The 16,835-nt window shown below is 36.3% G+C and overlaps 1 protein-coding gene across 3 annotated transcripts in view; it reads left to right on the forward strand.

Annotated features, from left to right (window-relative positions):
- LOC139131146 (protein kinase C and casein kinase substrate in neurons protein 1-like) overlaps positions 1–14,928 on the forward strand; it is a 38,469-nt gene extending 23,541 nt beyond the window's left edge. The window contains exons 3-10 of one of the 3 annotated variants that reach the window (XM_070697112.1): positions 461–660; positions 1,836–1,973; positions 3,927–4,153; positions 4,860–4,980; positions 5,539–5,708; positions 6,645–6,749; positions 9,126–9,256; positions 10,362–14,928. In XM_070697112.1, the coding sequence (XP_070553213.1) occupies positions 461–660; positions 1,836–1,973; positions 3,927–4,153; positions 4,860–4,980; positions 5,539–5,708; positions 6,645–6,749; positions 9,126–9,256; positions 10,362–10,468 (1,199 nt within the window). In that variant the 3' untranslated portion in view covers positions 10,469–14,928. The remainder of the gene's footprint in view (positions 1–460; positions 661–1,835; positions 1,974–3,926; positions 4,154–4,859; positions 4,981–5,538; positions 5,709–6,644; positions 6,750–9,125; positions 9,257–10,361) is intronic. The other 2 variants (XM_070697121.1, XM_070697130.1) reach the window with 2 other exon arrangements.
- The last annotated feature ends 1,907 nt before the right edge of the window (positions 14,929–16,835 follow it).

Raw genomic sequence — 16,835 nt, forward strand, 5'->3', positions numbered from 1 at the left:
TGGAAAGTTTAGGCTAGGGTTGAGGATTATAAAGTTTGGGTCAGTGTTCAGTAGATCAATGTCCAAGGGTGACTGTCCTACAACCTCTTGTAGGAACTTTTGTGAAGAGAAAAGACAAAGCTTGTGAATTGACTAGGAAAATGACTGGGGAAGCTCTGTGAAATGAGTGGTTGAGCTCTGTGAAATGACAGGAAGGGGAACCTTTGTGGAATGCTCAGGGAACTTCTAAGAAATTGTGAAATTTTGTGAAATGACTGGCCAACCTCTGAGAAATGACTGAGGAACATCTGAGAAATGACATGACTTTTGTGAAATGAGTGGAAAATTATTAGAGAGTAACCCCAATTAGATGACTATGGAACCCAGTATACTAAACCATAACATATATACTACTAGATCACTGACGCTGTCAAAGATTTTCACCTTTTTTTACCTGACATTTTACATACCTATATTACAGGTCCAGAGTATGGCACAATGGCGTCTGCATGGAAAGCAGTGCTGACAGAAGCTGAAAGGAAGTGTGATATCCACCTAGATGTCAAGGAACATTTAATCACAGATGTACACCAGAAAGTCAAACAGTGGCAGAAAGAAAACTATCACAAGAAGATGCTCAGCTTTAAAGAAACTGTAGAAAGTGAAGAAGGATTTAAAAAGGTATACTTTACAATTAGGTTTTGTGAGCGATGTACAATAGTGAGTATGTATATATTGAGTGGTTCATGATCTCAACTGTGTGTGTGTGAGGGGGTGTTTGGGGTGGGGTGGGGGGGGGGGGTTGGGGGTCACTTGTCAACCTAGGTTGATCCCCTAGCTCAGTAGCTTTGATTTGGTGTCTTCACCAGGTGATCAAGTGCTGTACGTTGTGAGTTTGAATCTGATTGAGAATTTACTGGATTCTCTTCTCTGGGAAATTTTGTACGTTCTTTTTAGTTTAACAGTATGCCATATAATTTGCTAGTATGGGAAATGATATGTTGCCTGTCTGAGAATAACTTGTGATAAATCTGCCAAACATGTTGGTATACTTATACGCTGTGTCAATGGTGTGCCAGGAATATATATATAGTGGCATTGACTCACGTCATATTACAATTAAACATTATCCTAAGGAGTTTGTGGCTTTTTACATATTGTGAAGGGCACCCTAAGACTGTCAGCATCAGATTTGGAGCTTCTGTTCTTCAGTTTTATAGTGTAGGGTCGAAGGTCACAAAGCGTGTGCACATAGGTGAATCTGTTGATCTACAGTTGTGCCACATTTACTCATCAACACTGCAAAAGACTACTTTCTTCATGTACTTAGTGCTGATAAAACAATCTTTTTAATCTCTAACCTTTAAATCTTGGTTCAGTCCTCTTGTTCGCAATTAGAGTTGTAACTTTACAGCAGGAAGTGGGGTGAAAGATAGGCTGAATTTTTGACTACCTGTTTATGTTACTGCACATGTAGGTTAATCATCTGAAGCACCTTTTAGCAATACCTTTGCTGTCTGTTTAGACATGTCAAAAATATTTCAGTGGCAAAGTTTAACCTGTTCTACGTCGTTTTGAAAGTGAAATTGTGATATTTTAATAACAGATGGGCAGTTCAGAAAATTTCGATTCAAACTAAATTCTTGAACGCACTATGCTGTGACGTAATCGGTACTGACAGTATGATTTGCTTTCTTGCTGTGTATACTACCATGTCAAAGTATTTTCATAAACCTTTTCACACCTAATTTCATGTAGACAGGTCCATATATAGCATTGATAACAATTGGTTTGGGCTAAACTATGATGGTGTAAGGGTTAGATGGAATTTTTCTGATTTCCCTCTTCACTTTCAGGCACAAAAACCATGGGCCAAGTTACTTGTCAAAGTCAATTCATCAAAAAAGGCATTTCACAACACATGTAAACTTGAGAAGTCTGCTATCAACGGAGAAAACAACGCTAAAGAGGATCCTTCATTATCACCTGACCATGTAAGTAAATTCAACTTCTGATTTGAACTAGCGTTTTGCAATTTTTCATCATAAGTTCAGACAAAAATCAATTTAGTGGTTCTAAACCAGGCAGTGTCTTGTGCTTAAAAGAAAAAAGTGTCAGCAAATGAATTAAGTACTTATATAACTTTATCTTTAAAGAGTTAAAAGGCATATCATACCTATAATGGCAGTTATTTTTTTGAAAGTAGGGTTTGCTTTTGAAAGAAACCACACAACTGGCACAAGTTGTGTTGTGGGAACATCATTTCCATGAACTGCCATGTGAGGGCAGTACACAACTCCACAAATCCTCCAATGCTCTGATGTATACAATGTGTCAGATTTGTAGCTTGGCATGTTCATGTCGATGGAGAACATGCCTGCTCACTGTAATCGTTTCCCCCGGCAGGTAACCCTTTCATGCAATCCTACAACAATGTCTTGTGTGCTGTACATTATCTTCCAGGAAAAGAGAGATCAACAAGGAACACACTGGTGTATTTTTGACTTTTACAAATCCCCGTTTCAGTTCTGTATTGTAACTGGTTGTTTGTTATTGCTCACACTTAATTGCTATATTTGTGTTTCGAAAATGACTGTATAATGACTCCAAAACAGAAATTGCGACTGGCCGACAAAGATGCAATGATTCACTCAATGCATTTACAACAACAATTGTTTCAGTTCCTGTTTGTTAGAACCAGCAGAACATTGAATGTAATATAGATTGTTAATGTTCTTGTAGTATTCATTTACAGTGTTTACTACAAATCAAAATTATCATCAACTCCATTCTCCACATAATATTTATCTTCCAATATCTGTATCGGTGACCTGGTCGTACATAAATATCTCTTAGCAGGAACTAGTCTGACATACAATACACTCCACACTTCCTACTGAAACAAAACTATAAATACTGTATCTCTAGCGTGCCTGACATGTAGTGGGCTATTACACAGAGGCAAAAACTCAGCTGCCTGCCATATCTTATCATGTACATGAGAAAAAAATCTCACCAACAATTAACTAAAACAAGTTAAATGGTTCCTAGTTATGTACAGAATCTTGCTTCTCTCTTGTAGGAAATGTTGCCACCTCGAAGGTGAAAGACTTAAACTTTTGCTCTAATTTTCCTCAAGGAATCTTTCAATCATTCTCTTTCAAAATCTAGAATAAAAATAGGGGGTCACCGTGCAAATTTTGGTACTAGAGAAACAATTTACCCAAGATTTACCAATATTAGAAATTCAAAATGGCCGCCATCCCTGTGTTTACTCTATGGGGAAAAATAAAAATTTTTGAATTTCGAAAAACTAAGCCGGTGAAAAGTTTTCTTTCACCAAGAGCTTTAAAATGAACCCCCACATGTGGTAAAGCAGAAGAGAATTGTAAAAGTTTGAGTCTGAATGTCTGTCCCCGAGGTGCGTTCTACCTTAACATGGAACTAAACGCATCAAGTGTATACAATCAACCCTAGAAGGTTTTTTCAAAACTACCATAAACTCATTCCTAAAGCTTCGTGGATCAGACCATAGTTCTGTACAAACAAATCAAAACAAACAAATTTTCTTGAATTCATCAGTTCCTGTGTGTGCATTCAGAAAGCTAAGCTTCCATTCATTGCCAAATATCAGTATTTACAAGTACATGTTGAACCTGTTCATCCCTGATTTAAAGTAAACTGGTCTGTGCTCACCATTAATAACAATGGCTTTGGGCCAAACCAAAGCTGTGAAATGGTAATGCAATGTTTCAATGAGAAAGTTTACCCTTAGTGTCTGAGAATTTTTCTTTTTTATTCTAGGATGTTCGTTTATTTTTGTTTTATTTATTTATTGCCTATAATGTCTTTTAACTGTTTCTTTATTTCATATTTTCTTTGTTTGTTTACACATGCTGAGATGATAAGATTTTGTGTTCTCTGTGTATTGACTTTTCCCACTCCAGATAAAGAAACTCCATGACAAGGTAGACAAATGCAAGCAGGACAAGATCAAAGCCAAGGAGAAATATGAAAAGGCACTATCAGAGCTGACCAACTACAATGCACGGTACATGGAAGACATGACAGGACAATTCAACAAGACACAGGAATTCGAAACAAGGAGACTCAATTTCTTCAAGGAAGTCTTGTCAGATTTACATGCTAGATTAGATCTCTCATCTCAATCAAAGTAAGTTAATCTTCCAGCCCTTGAATTCAACTCTTTCATGGTATTTTTGACAATAAAGGGTGAAAACTGGAATTTAAATGGACTATGGCCAGCAAGAACACAAATTGCCTGGCCAGGAGTGTGGCACTGCTTTCCTGTTCACTTCAGCATTTATAAAGTACTGAACAAGTATAAAACTCTCCCCATCTTGAATATAACCCTTTGAATGCTGTAATTTTTTCCCTCCAAAAATTTTGGTGCAATATTTTACCCATTTTCAGAATTTTTTCGGTAATTTGTTTTTTGATAACTTTTGACCAAATTGACATCACATTTCATTGGCTAAAGCTTTTTATCAAAATTTTGGCAATTATCAAAAAAGTTGATTGGGGTATATTTTATAAAGGCAACAAAAATTGACTTTTGAATTGAAAGTTGACATGAGGGAGCTATTGTATACAAACATTGACTGGTCATATAAGTGCACTTCTGTGCAAACATGGATCTCTCTCATTACACAATGTGCAACTGTGAGGGCGCTATTGAAATACATGCAGTCTGTTCATGAGTGCAGTTCTGTTTAAAAAATGATCTGTCTCAAGATAACCTTCAAAATCAAAGTTGAAACCAAAATATCCTTATCATAACACACTACATCCTCTGCCACCCATGTGATTATGCATTCTGTATCAAGGAATAATCTGATATGTGGTTTTTTATTTTCCAGTTTCTCTCAGGTATACTCTGACTTCATACAGACTGTACAGAATGCAGATGCTGACAAAGACTTGAAATGGTGGAAGAACACACATGGTACGGGAATGGCCATGAGCTGGCCTGCATTTGAGGTCAGCACTCTCTCTTTTGAAGTCATTCTGGCATTTGAAGCATTGTAGGATCTCAAATGATAACAACAACTTTTCTGTTAACAGTGATAATGAGTGCATTGTTTTTAATGAGCAGATTTTACAGGGCTAGTACAAAGACTTTTGAATTGTACAAGTTACACTCACATAGTAGTATAGTTATGTTATTCTGAACTTTTGCTGTTTTTAATGGCCTCATCAGTGCTAGATGGAAATTAGAACTGAAAGAGGTCTTCAATTTGATTTGTCTGTCAATAAGTCTGTGTAACATTTCTGAAGTTCCGAAATGCACAAGATATCTGTCAGACATCAACTGCATTTTAGAAACAAATGTCAGTCACATACATGTGTGTCTGTGTCTGTGTCTGATTGAACTAGCCACTTAAACAAGCATTAGCTTAGCGTGTAATAGTTTTGGAAACTTATGTTATGAAAAGTATTTGATAATCATAAATTAACAGTTTGTACTTTGTAACTGAAACTGAATCCGTATGACTTGATTTGACATTTTGGTTTATAAGATTATTTTTTGAATTGCAGGAATATTCTGAAGAGATGCATTCAATCAGTTCCAAGAAGAAAAGCAAGGGTAATGTTGGTGGAGGTGATGGTGTCATGTTGACTAATGCGTCGTTCAAGGGCAACTCAGAATTTTCAGCTAACAGTAGTTTGGGCATGGGCGATGCTGGGATCCATCAAGTCGGAGACAGGTCAGTTTTTGTGCATCTTTGACTGTATGTCAGGGTGTTTGTCAGCATGTCTGTCTGCCTCTCGGTTTGTCAGTGTGTCTGTTGGTTTGTCAGTGTGTCTGTCCATTAGTTTGTCTGTGTCTGTTTTGGTATCTTGGTATTTTGTTGAAGGGCATCTGCTTTTTGTTTTCAAAGCGAAGAAGACAAAGCTTGATGTGATTCTAAATGGGCTGTTTTTAGTTCTGAGATTGTTAATGTACCTCCATTACACTCATAAGATGCATCTGTACAAAAAGTGAGGTGATAAGGTTTCTACTATATCTCAATAAGATTTGATAAGTAAACATTGTCTTCGTGGATTCTTCTCTCATGCAATATGTGTGTGTATCTGTGCTTAGTTGCACTAAAATGGAACAAAAATAATTAACATTCAAAAACAAGAAACAATAGAGTTTTCAATTTATTAAACTCAAAAAAATTCAGAAATTCAAAAAGTAAGGAATTCAGAATTATTTATTGGTGTTCCGACATAACTTCCTTTAAAATTGAAAAGAAACAAAGAAATAATTGTATGGAGATCCTCTTCTGTCTCATTTGTGTAAAACAGTAAAGATTAAGTTAATAATCATACATGGAGATCATCATGTACAGACATTTTTTGTCAGTTTGCATTGTGTTCTTGTTTTCATGTCAATGGGCCTACTCCGGAATGAAAGGTACCAAACGTGTTCTACAGATACTGTAGAGCCAAGAGGTATCATGGCTGTACAAACAAACGCATGTGTCCAAATGGGAAATGGAATTATGTTTTCCTATATTTGTGTGTGCATATGGTTCTGTTTGTGCTGGCCTTCTTTCAGATTCCAGGGTTCGTCGATTCAAATGTGTTCACGTTCTCATCGTCACTTGTCTATTTTTTTTCCATCCATTTGCCATCTTGTTCGTCTTGTCACTTAGTGGCTACCAATCATCTTCACAAACCCCAAGCAGATTCAATGCCTATAACGATTACGCACAGCAAAGCTACAGTCAGCCATCACCAGAACCAGACGTCACGCCAAGGTTAGTCGGTTTTACCCTCGTCCAGTTGCCCATCTCAGGAACTGAAACCTGTATTACGGCTGGTAATCAACATGTCAGTGTCCTGTTTGTGTGTTTCCTATGTTAAACCCTTCCATTGACATGGTTTCACCCAAGTGTATTGTTATCAATGGTGAGTGTGGACCTGTTTACAGGGAATTAGGGGTGAACAGGTTAGACAAACAAACTAGTAAGTACCCATGCCACCATGTATGTACTGTCCGATGTTTCACCAGATTTATGGGTGTTGCCTCCATTATCTTGAATGGATGTAGTTGGACCTATATACATGGAAATATGGTGTCAAAGGGTCTCAGCGGTTTACTTATTTGTAGCGTCAGCCTGGTAGCTGTAGATGGCTTTGCACTGCCAGGATAGCAATGATATTGTGAGCTTAGTATAACATTTTGTGTATTGGGAGCAAGCAACGTAGCATAGCATCTTGTGCCTTGTGTAAATGTTCTATAGACTTCTGTGGAATCTTGTTTTTCAATAGAATCCTATAGGAGATCTATAAGTAATAGAACCATAGTCTATAGTCTTTCTCATAAGGGGTCTATTGGGAGCTTCCAAGTAGAATGTAGCATAACATGTTGTGTATTTGGAGCTAGCAAGTAGAATTTAGCACAACATATTGTGTATTTGGTGGTGGGAAGTAGAATATAGCATGGTGGTGTTGTTGGTTGTTGTTTCTAAATATCAAGCATGTACACACATGGCCACAAGCAAAAAGAAAGCAGACTTGAAATGTGGTTTCCTCTTTGAAACGGAATATTCGTATTCATCACATACCTCGTCCATAATCTCAGTTGTGAACCATTGATTTGCATCCAGATGGTAAACATCGTTTTTGCACCAGTATAGCAAAGACCCATTAATTCTTGTGCAGTTTTAGAAGCTTTTACCATGCAATTTAAAAGTGAAAAACTTACCATGAGGAGCCAGAAAGCACTTGCCATGCATATTATGTAAAATGTACACAAAGATTGCAATACTGTCTATGATGAAGATGAGTAATACTTGAAAGATTTATCAAATTTTCAAAGAGGAAATTCGATGAGGTGTATTATGAAATACATTTTGATTTGGCATTTGCAGGTAACAGTATATATGTGTTTCTCCCCCCCCTCCACCGTTGAGTCGCCTGTGATTTGGTTTCCTGTGTACAGTGACAACATTGACATTGTTTGTTGGGTCATAATGACTCACGTCATAAATGTCTGCAAACTCGTAAAGAATTGGATGAAACCCCTGAAATTCAAGCTCAAAGTCTCAGAGCTGTGGGTTTTTTATGGTTATTCACACAAAAGTCGCCTCACTTACTTGCAGAAAATTCTGCTAAAGTTACTGCCTTTCACAAAAACTCCCCGACTTTCATAAATTGGCAAAATATGAAAGTGCAAACAGAGAGAGAGAGAAGACAGACCAATTGTACATTTTAGAAAGCCTTCAGACACACTGTCAATCAAGTCAAACTTCCAGGACAGACGCAATCAGGATAAAAAAACATATGCATAACTGAGCCAATTCATTGTCTATTTTCTGTCTGTCTTTGATGTGGCATATTGTGAACAGTATTTGCAAGGTCATATGTTGTCTGTACATGCTGTTATGTCAAGTAACACTGTGTGGCTTGTACATTTTGTGAAGTTCTGTATCAGTGTTCTGTAGTATGTAGATTGTAGATAAATGAGTGTAACCGATTGACAAGTAGTATGAATAGTATAATACATCGTTATAATGATGAATTACACCAGCCACAAAGTATTTTCTGCTACTGTACCAGTGTTTTTCAGATATGATTAATGTGAAATCAGAATATACTTGCAAATGGATTTGTTTTGCTTTATAGTGTGTATTATTCAACACTGATTTCTCAACACCATATAATTTCATAATCTGAAAGTTTGCCAATATTTAGATTTTTCCGACTATCTTAAGGTAGTACACATATCAAAATTGACTTCAACTTTTGCTCAAACATCCCTCAACTAAACTTTTATTTTCTTTGAACCATCCTCTCATCAAACAATAATGAAAATCAGGGGTCGCTGTACAAAGTTTGGTACTAGAGAAACAATTTACCTAACAGTTCCGATATTTGAAATTCAAAATGGTATCAGTCCCTGTGTTAACTCTGTGACAAAAGATTAAATTTGTGATGTTCACAAAAGTAAGATGGTGAAAGCTTTACTTAATCATGAAAACGATAACATGGCATTTAACACCTAGAGGTGCTTTGGAGAGTAGAACAAGAACTTGGAGTTGATGTACAATACAAAAATAGGATAGTAAAAAAAAATTGACAAAAGTTACAGCTGCAGACCCTATAATGATGATATTGTGTCATTCCAACAGTGCCATGGATCAAGAAGCTGATCCTAATCCTTTCAATGATGAGTGGGATGACCAGGAAGCCGTCGGTGTACCAGTCAGGGCTTTGTATGACTACGAAGGAGCTGAAGAAGATGAGTTGACGTTCAAAAGTGGTAAGATCTTCCATACGCGGTACTGGAAACACAGTGTAGGCATGTGTATGTGTGTGTGTGTGTTTGTGTGTGGAACGTGCGTTGGGCTCTCCATCTATATATGTGTTTAGCGTATCGCAGGATGTATATTCGGTAAGGGACTTTGATGTGACCCATTGCATGTACTGGTGTAAGGCGTTGAGATTGTACTGACTGTGAAATTGAAAAATACAGTTGCACAGTGGTCCGATGTCATGTTTGTATAAATTTTAGTGATTGAAATGCTTCTTCGTACATCAGGAGTAAAGTGATTAATTTAAAAAGCAAGTATTTTGTGTGTTTAACATCTGTGTATACTCACAAACTCATTTATGTGCTTGTCAATAATCTGCCCACCAAGCCAATATGATGCACCACTGCCTCTCAGTTTTCCTTTGAATGCAAGAAAATTTCCTACATTATGGTGTGTCGATATAGAACTTACTCAAGACAGTTTCAAGACATTGCTAAATTGAATCAAAGAGTTCAGATACCATGTGTGCCATAGAGCAAGGTGAATTTCCAGAGAACAGAAAGAAACTTGTGGAGTGAATTTTAACCAAACTCTCTGCATGACACTTTGAAAGTTTTCTTATGTATAACAAAAGAGAAAACTGTATGTTGCCAAATAATCGATAGTCATCGATGCACGTTTCACATACACACTGTGTTCATGCACAGATATCATTAAGCATGGTATTTTTAAAGGGTAGAAGCCATTTGCTTTCCAACTGAAAACATTTCTGAACTCTCTGACTGTATTCATGAATTTCCCAAAATTTCTGTTCATGGTCCCTATCCCAGTACATGTAGTACGGGAAATTTTCACCAATCAAAAAGAACTTTCATCAGTAATTAAACAAATATCATGGAAAGGAATCGGTAGATTCCTGTATTTGCCAAGGAGACTCGGATAAAAACTAACAGAAAATTTCAAATAAACACTGGCTGCAATAACATTTTAAAAGTATATTTTTAAGTTGTAGCACTAGAAAATCACTTGACAAAGATAGAAAAATTCCAACAAGGAAATGAGAAGCCCCCTCCCCCCTTCCCACCTAATATTAACTTTGTGAATTTTTTTCAGGTACTGTATTCACAAAGCTGGAGGATGAAGATGAGCAAGGCTGGTGTAAAGGAAGGATAGACGGCAAAGTTGGATTGTATCCAGCCAACTATGCAGAACCTGTGTAGTGCTGTAAACCTATAAATATTCGTTATTCAAATGTCATACATACACACACACTTATATCCAGTGTTTCTCCTAAGAATCGCCCTTCATCAAAAAGTTTTGAATTCCCCGATGACAAGGAAGTATCTCTAATTTGTAGTTGTACTGGAGATTTCATAATCAGGAACCCTTGAAATTTAACTCTGGAAAGTCATTGAAAATCTGGAAGTTCATCAGCTGAACAGTAACGCATCACTTACTTTCTGAGTAATCCACACTTGTAAAAACCTGTGCTTGTGCTTTCATGAATTGAAAAAAAAACCCTGTAATTGGGATAGTGTGTAATAAATACACACACTTATGTTTAAATTCATCTCTCCTCCAGTCATAGGCTTAACAGTATCTGTATTTTTGTTTAGATAGCAAAATATTTCCAAACATTTGATTTAGGATTATAAAATAGAAATAAAAAATAGTTGTTCTGATGTAGATATCTGCATCAGAACTCATCATTGTGTACTGTCAAAGAAACCATTTGAGAGTAGCAATTGATATCGCAAAGTGGTTTGATTCCCTGGTGTTGTGAGAGAAACATATTTGTTTTCTGAATTCAGAGAGAAAGGTACGGGTGTTCATTGAGTATTTTCCCCCCTGAGTTACTGATGAGTAACAAATTTACAGAGTAGGGTTTTTACAGCATAGAGACACATGAGTGCCAATAGTTGAAGAGTTTGATATCATGTATAATGTGTAGCAGTGTTAGGATACCACAGATAGGATAACAATGATTACTAAATGTTACACTGTATCAAAAGGCAATAACTGCAACTTTTGCAACATTTCAAACTTTTTTGACAAAGTTTATATGTTTTTCACCGCTTGCGTAACCCCCTGGATTTTTGCAAGCTTTGATATGCCCATGCTGTAGATTTGTTGCTAGGAGAAACCATGTTTATTGATTTACGGGTGGAGCCTAACTGTGTTGTACAATTGGCTTTGATACCCTCAAACCATGTTTGGCCATACTGTAGAGGCTGTCACACATTCACCTGTACTGTATGATGACCAAGCATGCACTGTTCAATCCCAGGATGCACTGTTCAATCCCAGAATGCACTGTGCAATCCCAGCATGCATTTAACTTCTCATACCACAGCAATAAGTTTAGTCTTGTGTGATATTAATATCTATTTACATTTTGGTAACTGTTTGAAACTAAATTAATGCGATTTGCCCGCTTTTCCCTTCAAGTGTTGTGAAAGACCAAGTCAGCTTTAAAACACATTTCAAAGAAATTGCAGAATTGAGTTATATTCGTAGTTGAAAATGTAGCAACGTCCTTTACAAGTCTACCAGAGACTCTTTGTCCATTCAGTCAGAAATATTTTCAGTCAGTTGAGTCTAAGAAAGTACAGAGAACAGCGTTTTTCAGTTTCAGCTCATAAAACAAATCTTGTCACCAAATTCCCACTGTCAACAGTATTGTTGCTGCCATTTTGTCAAGTGCCGTCATTTCATGGCATGGTGCATCAACGTCTCTCTGCACTTATATTTTGCTTGATCAGAAATGTCTGCAGTGCAAGTCACAACTGCAGGAAAGTAGGAAAGAGACAGAATGAAAACTTGATATATTTTACGATGACTGGCATGAATTTATCATCAAATCACTTGAGGCATTAAAATTGTAGATAGGTGCATGAAAAATTTGAATGTTACATGCCATGGTATGTAGTGGATTCCATCATATCATTCTTACTGATTGCCGTGTCATAGGTTATGAATAATTTTGAATATTATGGTGGTTACAAATCATGTCATAGGTCAACATGAAAGTTTATTCAGAATATTATATTATGAATTTATGTTTGACTAGTACATATAACCGGGTAACTTCAAAATTTTGTATCAGAAATAATCGAAAACCCTTTCTTTTGACTTTTCCAGGGTGTTTAATAATGATCAATGATGTGTGTATATTATATTTTGTGTGCCTGCTACGTAATTTCTGTAATTTATAAAGTTAAAAGTCACAATCCATATTCTGTTTATGATAACAAAGTAAATGCATGGAAGAATTTTTCCTGTCCTTGTGTGTGTATGCTGTCAGGTTGAAAACAGATAAAATGTTGTGACCTTTTGAGTTCAAAGTTCAGTTCTTTTAGGTCACCCAGAGGTCATAGGATACAAGTTCTGTGATTCCTATACAATTGTATTAGTTGTAATCATCAACAGTTTTATAGTTGAACTTTGGACAACAATCATTAAAACCCTGCATTTTTTTGAATGCATGATAAGAAAATAAATTTCAATGCCACAATTCTTTGTGTAATAATCACATCCATTTTTCTCCTATTTATGTTGTGCCTTTGTTTCAACCTGGAGTTGTATTATCAATATACCCAAATTGTATTTAAACAAAATCAAAACAAAACAATTTACTTAAACAATAAGGTACACATTTGAATGTTTTCTTTGAAGTATGACTGAAAAACAATGGTGTGATCAGCCCACCCCTTTTGTTAATCAGACAAGTAGAGTAGTACTTTATGTTATCATGTCTACAGTTAGATTACGAACCTTAACCCCAACATATATTATGTTATGTTATGTTATATTATGTTATTCTATTTAATTCTGCATACGTACCTAGTGAAATTATCATGATTACACATATAGGCGACTGTCTCCAACAATATTTTTAGTAACTCATCCTTATTCATTTAAAATTATGTGCAGAACGACATAGAAATCTATGATGGACTATTCTGTTATCTTCAGCATGTAGGGGGTTTTACCTCTGCTGTTGCAAGACAGTGGACTTCTGTTACTGTATTTAATAAGACATGTATGTATATGTATGAAATAGCAATTGTCAATTGTGTTTTTGAAATTAATATCGACAGAATTGTAGAAATATGGTACAGATTTTTTGAGGAAAATAGCTTAAAAAATTTCAAAAAAATAAATTCTGTGGAAATCAAAATATGCAAATGTTATATTGTTTTATCTCTTAGCTGTAACTTTTTGGTTCAGGAACTTTATATGAGGGAGTTCTTGGTCATGAATCATAGCTATCTATTTCATGAATCATCTAGGTCATGAATGGTGGTTATCTATGTCATGATTCATGGTTATGTAGGTCACGAATCATGGTTAACTAGGTCATGAATTGTTATCTAGGTCTTGAATCGTGGTTATCTAGGTCACGATTCATGGTTATCTAGGTCATGAATCATGGTAATCTAGGTCACGAATCATGATTATCTAGGTCATTAATCATGGCTATCTTGTTCTGTCATGAGCTGTCATTGGTTTGTCCAGTCAGGTTAAGGAATGTGAAAGGAAATGAATTTGCAAGAAAATGTTCAAGGTTACCTTTGAAAAAAGAGAATGAAAGACATGGTCTCTCCAAAAGACCAAATTGACTGTGTTTTCAAATCTTACATTATTCACTTCACTTTTTAAGTGAAAAGCCCAGATTTTGTATCAAACATACATCTATTTCACATAGATGGGTCATTTACATATCAATGGTAGCCATGTTAGTACAGACTCTCCTCCAAAACAGACTGCATAGGTTCCCTTGAAAACACAATGTACAGACTCTTTTGAACAGAATGTCCCAGTAATGGTTGCCAGAATCGAGTGTGAATAGACCATACTTTTTGTAAATTTTGCCATGTATAAAGAGCTATTCTTGTGATATGTGTTTGAAATGGTACATTTATTTGGTGGTTCATATTTTATTTGTTATAACAAAGTAGTGTACAACAAGTTTACCACTCCATTGCTGAAGTGACAGTTTACAATTAGAAATGGACAGATGTGACAGTATTAGTACTTGTGTCCTTTCATGGTTTAGTTTGGTCAGGCTTAAGAATGTAGTAGGAAATGAATTTGGAAGAAATTGTCCAGTCTTTTGCAAGAAACTGTTCAACATAAGAGCCTCGTCAACTGTTAATGTTCTGTTCTCAGACGTGTACAGGATTATTTTGAATTTTGTACTTTATTGAGAAGTTTGCTTTCTTCAATTTGTTTGAACTGTCGGCAACAATTGCTGTTTCATCTGAGATTGTCAAAAGGGAGCAGAGTTGATGGAATGTAGAAGTTTGTGCCACTAACACCTCTGCAAAGTGGAGAGCTCATAACTTCACCACAGAAAACAATAGACTTGGACCAAACCATTCTGTGGAAAGGGTTCAAACAGGATGCATAGGGAGCTGTACCAGACATAACATGAAAACAAAGGATTATCCATACATAAAGTCTCTCTACCAAGTTTATTGTACAGACTTTGTCACAGAGAGTCATTTACCAGAACCTGTAACCATGATGATAACCATGATGCTAACCATGATGATGCACACTTTTTGGTCGGTATTTGCATAACTGAATTAAAAAAATGAGAAAGTTGCCTGACATTGAGGTACATCATTTGTTGTTTGTACTTTGGTCGTTAATAAATATAATTATTTAATTTTTACTTTTATGGACTCTGTGGTTTTGTTTCATCAATTGTGGTGTATTTTTGTCATGGAAGTGGATCAGCTAGTTCAGTGGTGGGTGAAATGTTATAGAAATTAAATTATATTACCATGCCCTGCCTGCCGCATTTTGATCGGTCGAGCTGAACCACGTGACTGACCACAAATACACAGTAATGGTTTGTTTACATGCCCGTGAATATGAATAATAAGATTAAAACCTCAAAGTATCGTAACTTTACAGCTCAAACGTAAATCATAATCAATCACAAAATAAAATGGAACACTTGTAGGCCAAGTTGAGGTACTTTTTTCTGAAAATATCTCTGGATTTGCCAATTTTTGACAGTGCATGTGACAGTGCGTCGCGTATTGCTCAGTTCTGGCGCCCAGTTGTCGTTTGCTCTGGAAATTTTCGCAAATTTTGACGGTTTTCTTCGGTTCATTGATAATATAATGGAAATAACAGACTCTGCTCTGACCATTAATGTTTATTTATGGGCGTGGGGTCGAGAAAAGCCAAATTAACGGGCTCGGCAAGCCTCGCCCGTTAATTTTTGGCTTTCCTCTCGCCCATGCCTATAAATAAACTTTAATGGTCAGTGCGTCGCCCGTTATTTCTATAATATTCACCCTATAGAATGAAAGTATAATATGGCTTCTCATGTGGGGCTAAAGGAGACTTTAATGTGAAAGTAATAAGGTAGTGTGTGTTTTGAAATTGAATGACTTAATCCCAAACTTTCCTTAATGAAACTTTCAACAATTCTAATAACATTCCAATAACAAAATCAGGGGCTACCTAGCAAAGTTTTGCACAAGAGAATGGAACTGCGTAACATTTATATTTGAAATTCAAAATGGCCTCCATCCATGTGTTGACTTCTGTGGGAACAAATAAAATTCTTGGTTTTCACAAGAAGACTACTGAAAATTACATGTAAATCCAAGATCTTCAAAACTGGCCCTCACAAGTGTTGACCAGAAAAGAACTTAAAAATGTGCGAGTCCAAATTTTTGTCCCAGAGGCACATTCTTCCTTTACAGATTCATTGTGATGTTATCAAATAGGCAAAAAATGGAAGAGTTAGTTGTATTTCTTTAGTTCTGCTCGTTGTGTTACAAAGCATAGTACTGTAACATCTTTTTAGCCAGAAATTAGAATCTTTTCTGGTAAGTAAATTTGCTAATTTGAAACTAGTGAGAGCGCCACCACTAGTCAGAATATGGATTCTGTCTTACTTAATTTCAGATTGCTGCCGCCGCCGGCGGCGCGATAATATTTGGTGAAGCACATTTTTGCAGATATGCTTTCGAAGAGATGGTCGAGAATGATTAATGGGCAAGTGGCACTGTAACTTTTGAGGATTTTCTTCACTATTTTCGCTCATGTCAACTACAGCTTCTTGTTCTACTCCTAAAGCAAATAAAGATTTACAGTATTCAGCTTGTGAACTCGGCCTGCACGTGATTAAAAAAACCCAAAACATTTTGGACATTGGGTAATGCACTTCAAGGCAGCAACTCAAATGAATAGCTGAACAAGTTGATAGAAATTAAACATGTTACATGTACAGGATGTATATTTCTGAGGGCTCTGATGTAAATTACAATCAGTTTGTAAATCAGACTACCCTCTTTAAATAAAGTGTTAATAAAATAAAAACAGTGTGCAGCCCTGAAAACCTGTTGGAATTGCCCCACAATCTCAGCAAAACTAGTGGACACTGTTTTTTGGAACCTGGCGACCATTCACGATGCTTGTATAGAAAATCGCCAGATACCTTCAGCAGTTGTGCATTTTTTACCACTCAGTAGCAAGACACTGCGCACCCTTCCCTGTCATAGACGGCTTGTCATGCTGTTTGACAATATATTTCTTATCGTCAAACAGTAGAATAAACCA

Source organism: Ptychodera flava, chromosome 1, assembly GCF_041260155.1.
Source record: "Ptychodera flava strain L36383 chromosome 1, AS_Pfla_20210202, whole genome shotgun sequence".
NCBI lineage: Eukaryota > Metazoa > Hemichordata > Enteropneusta > Ptychoderidae > Ptychodera > Ptychodera flava.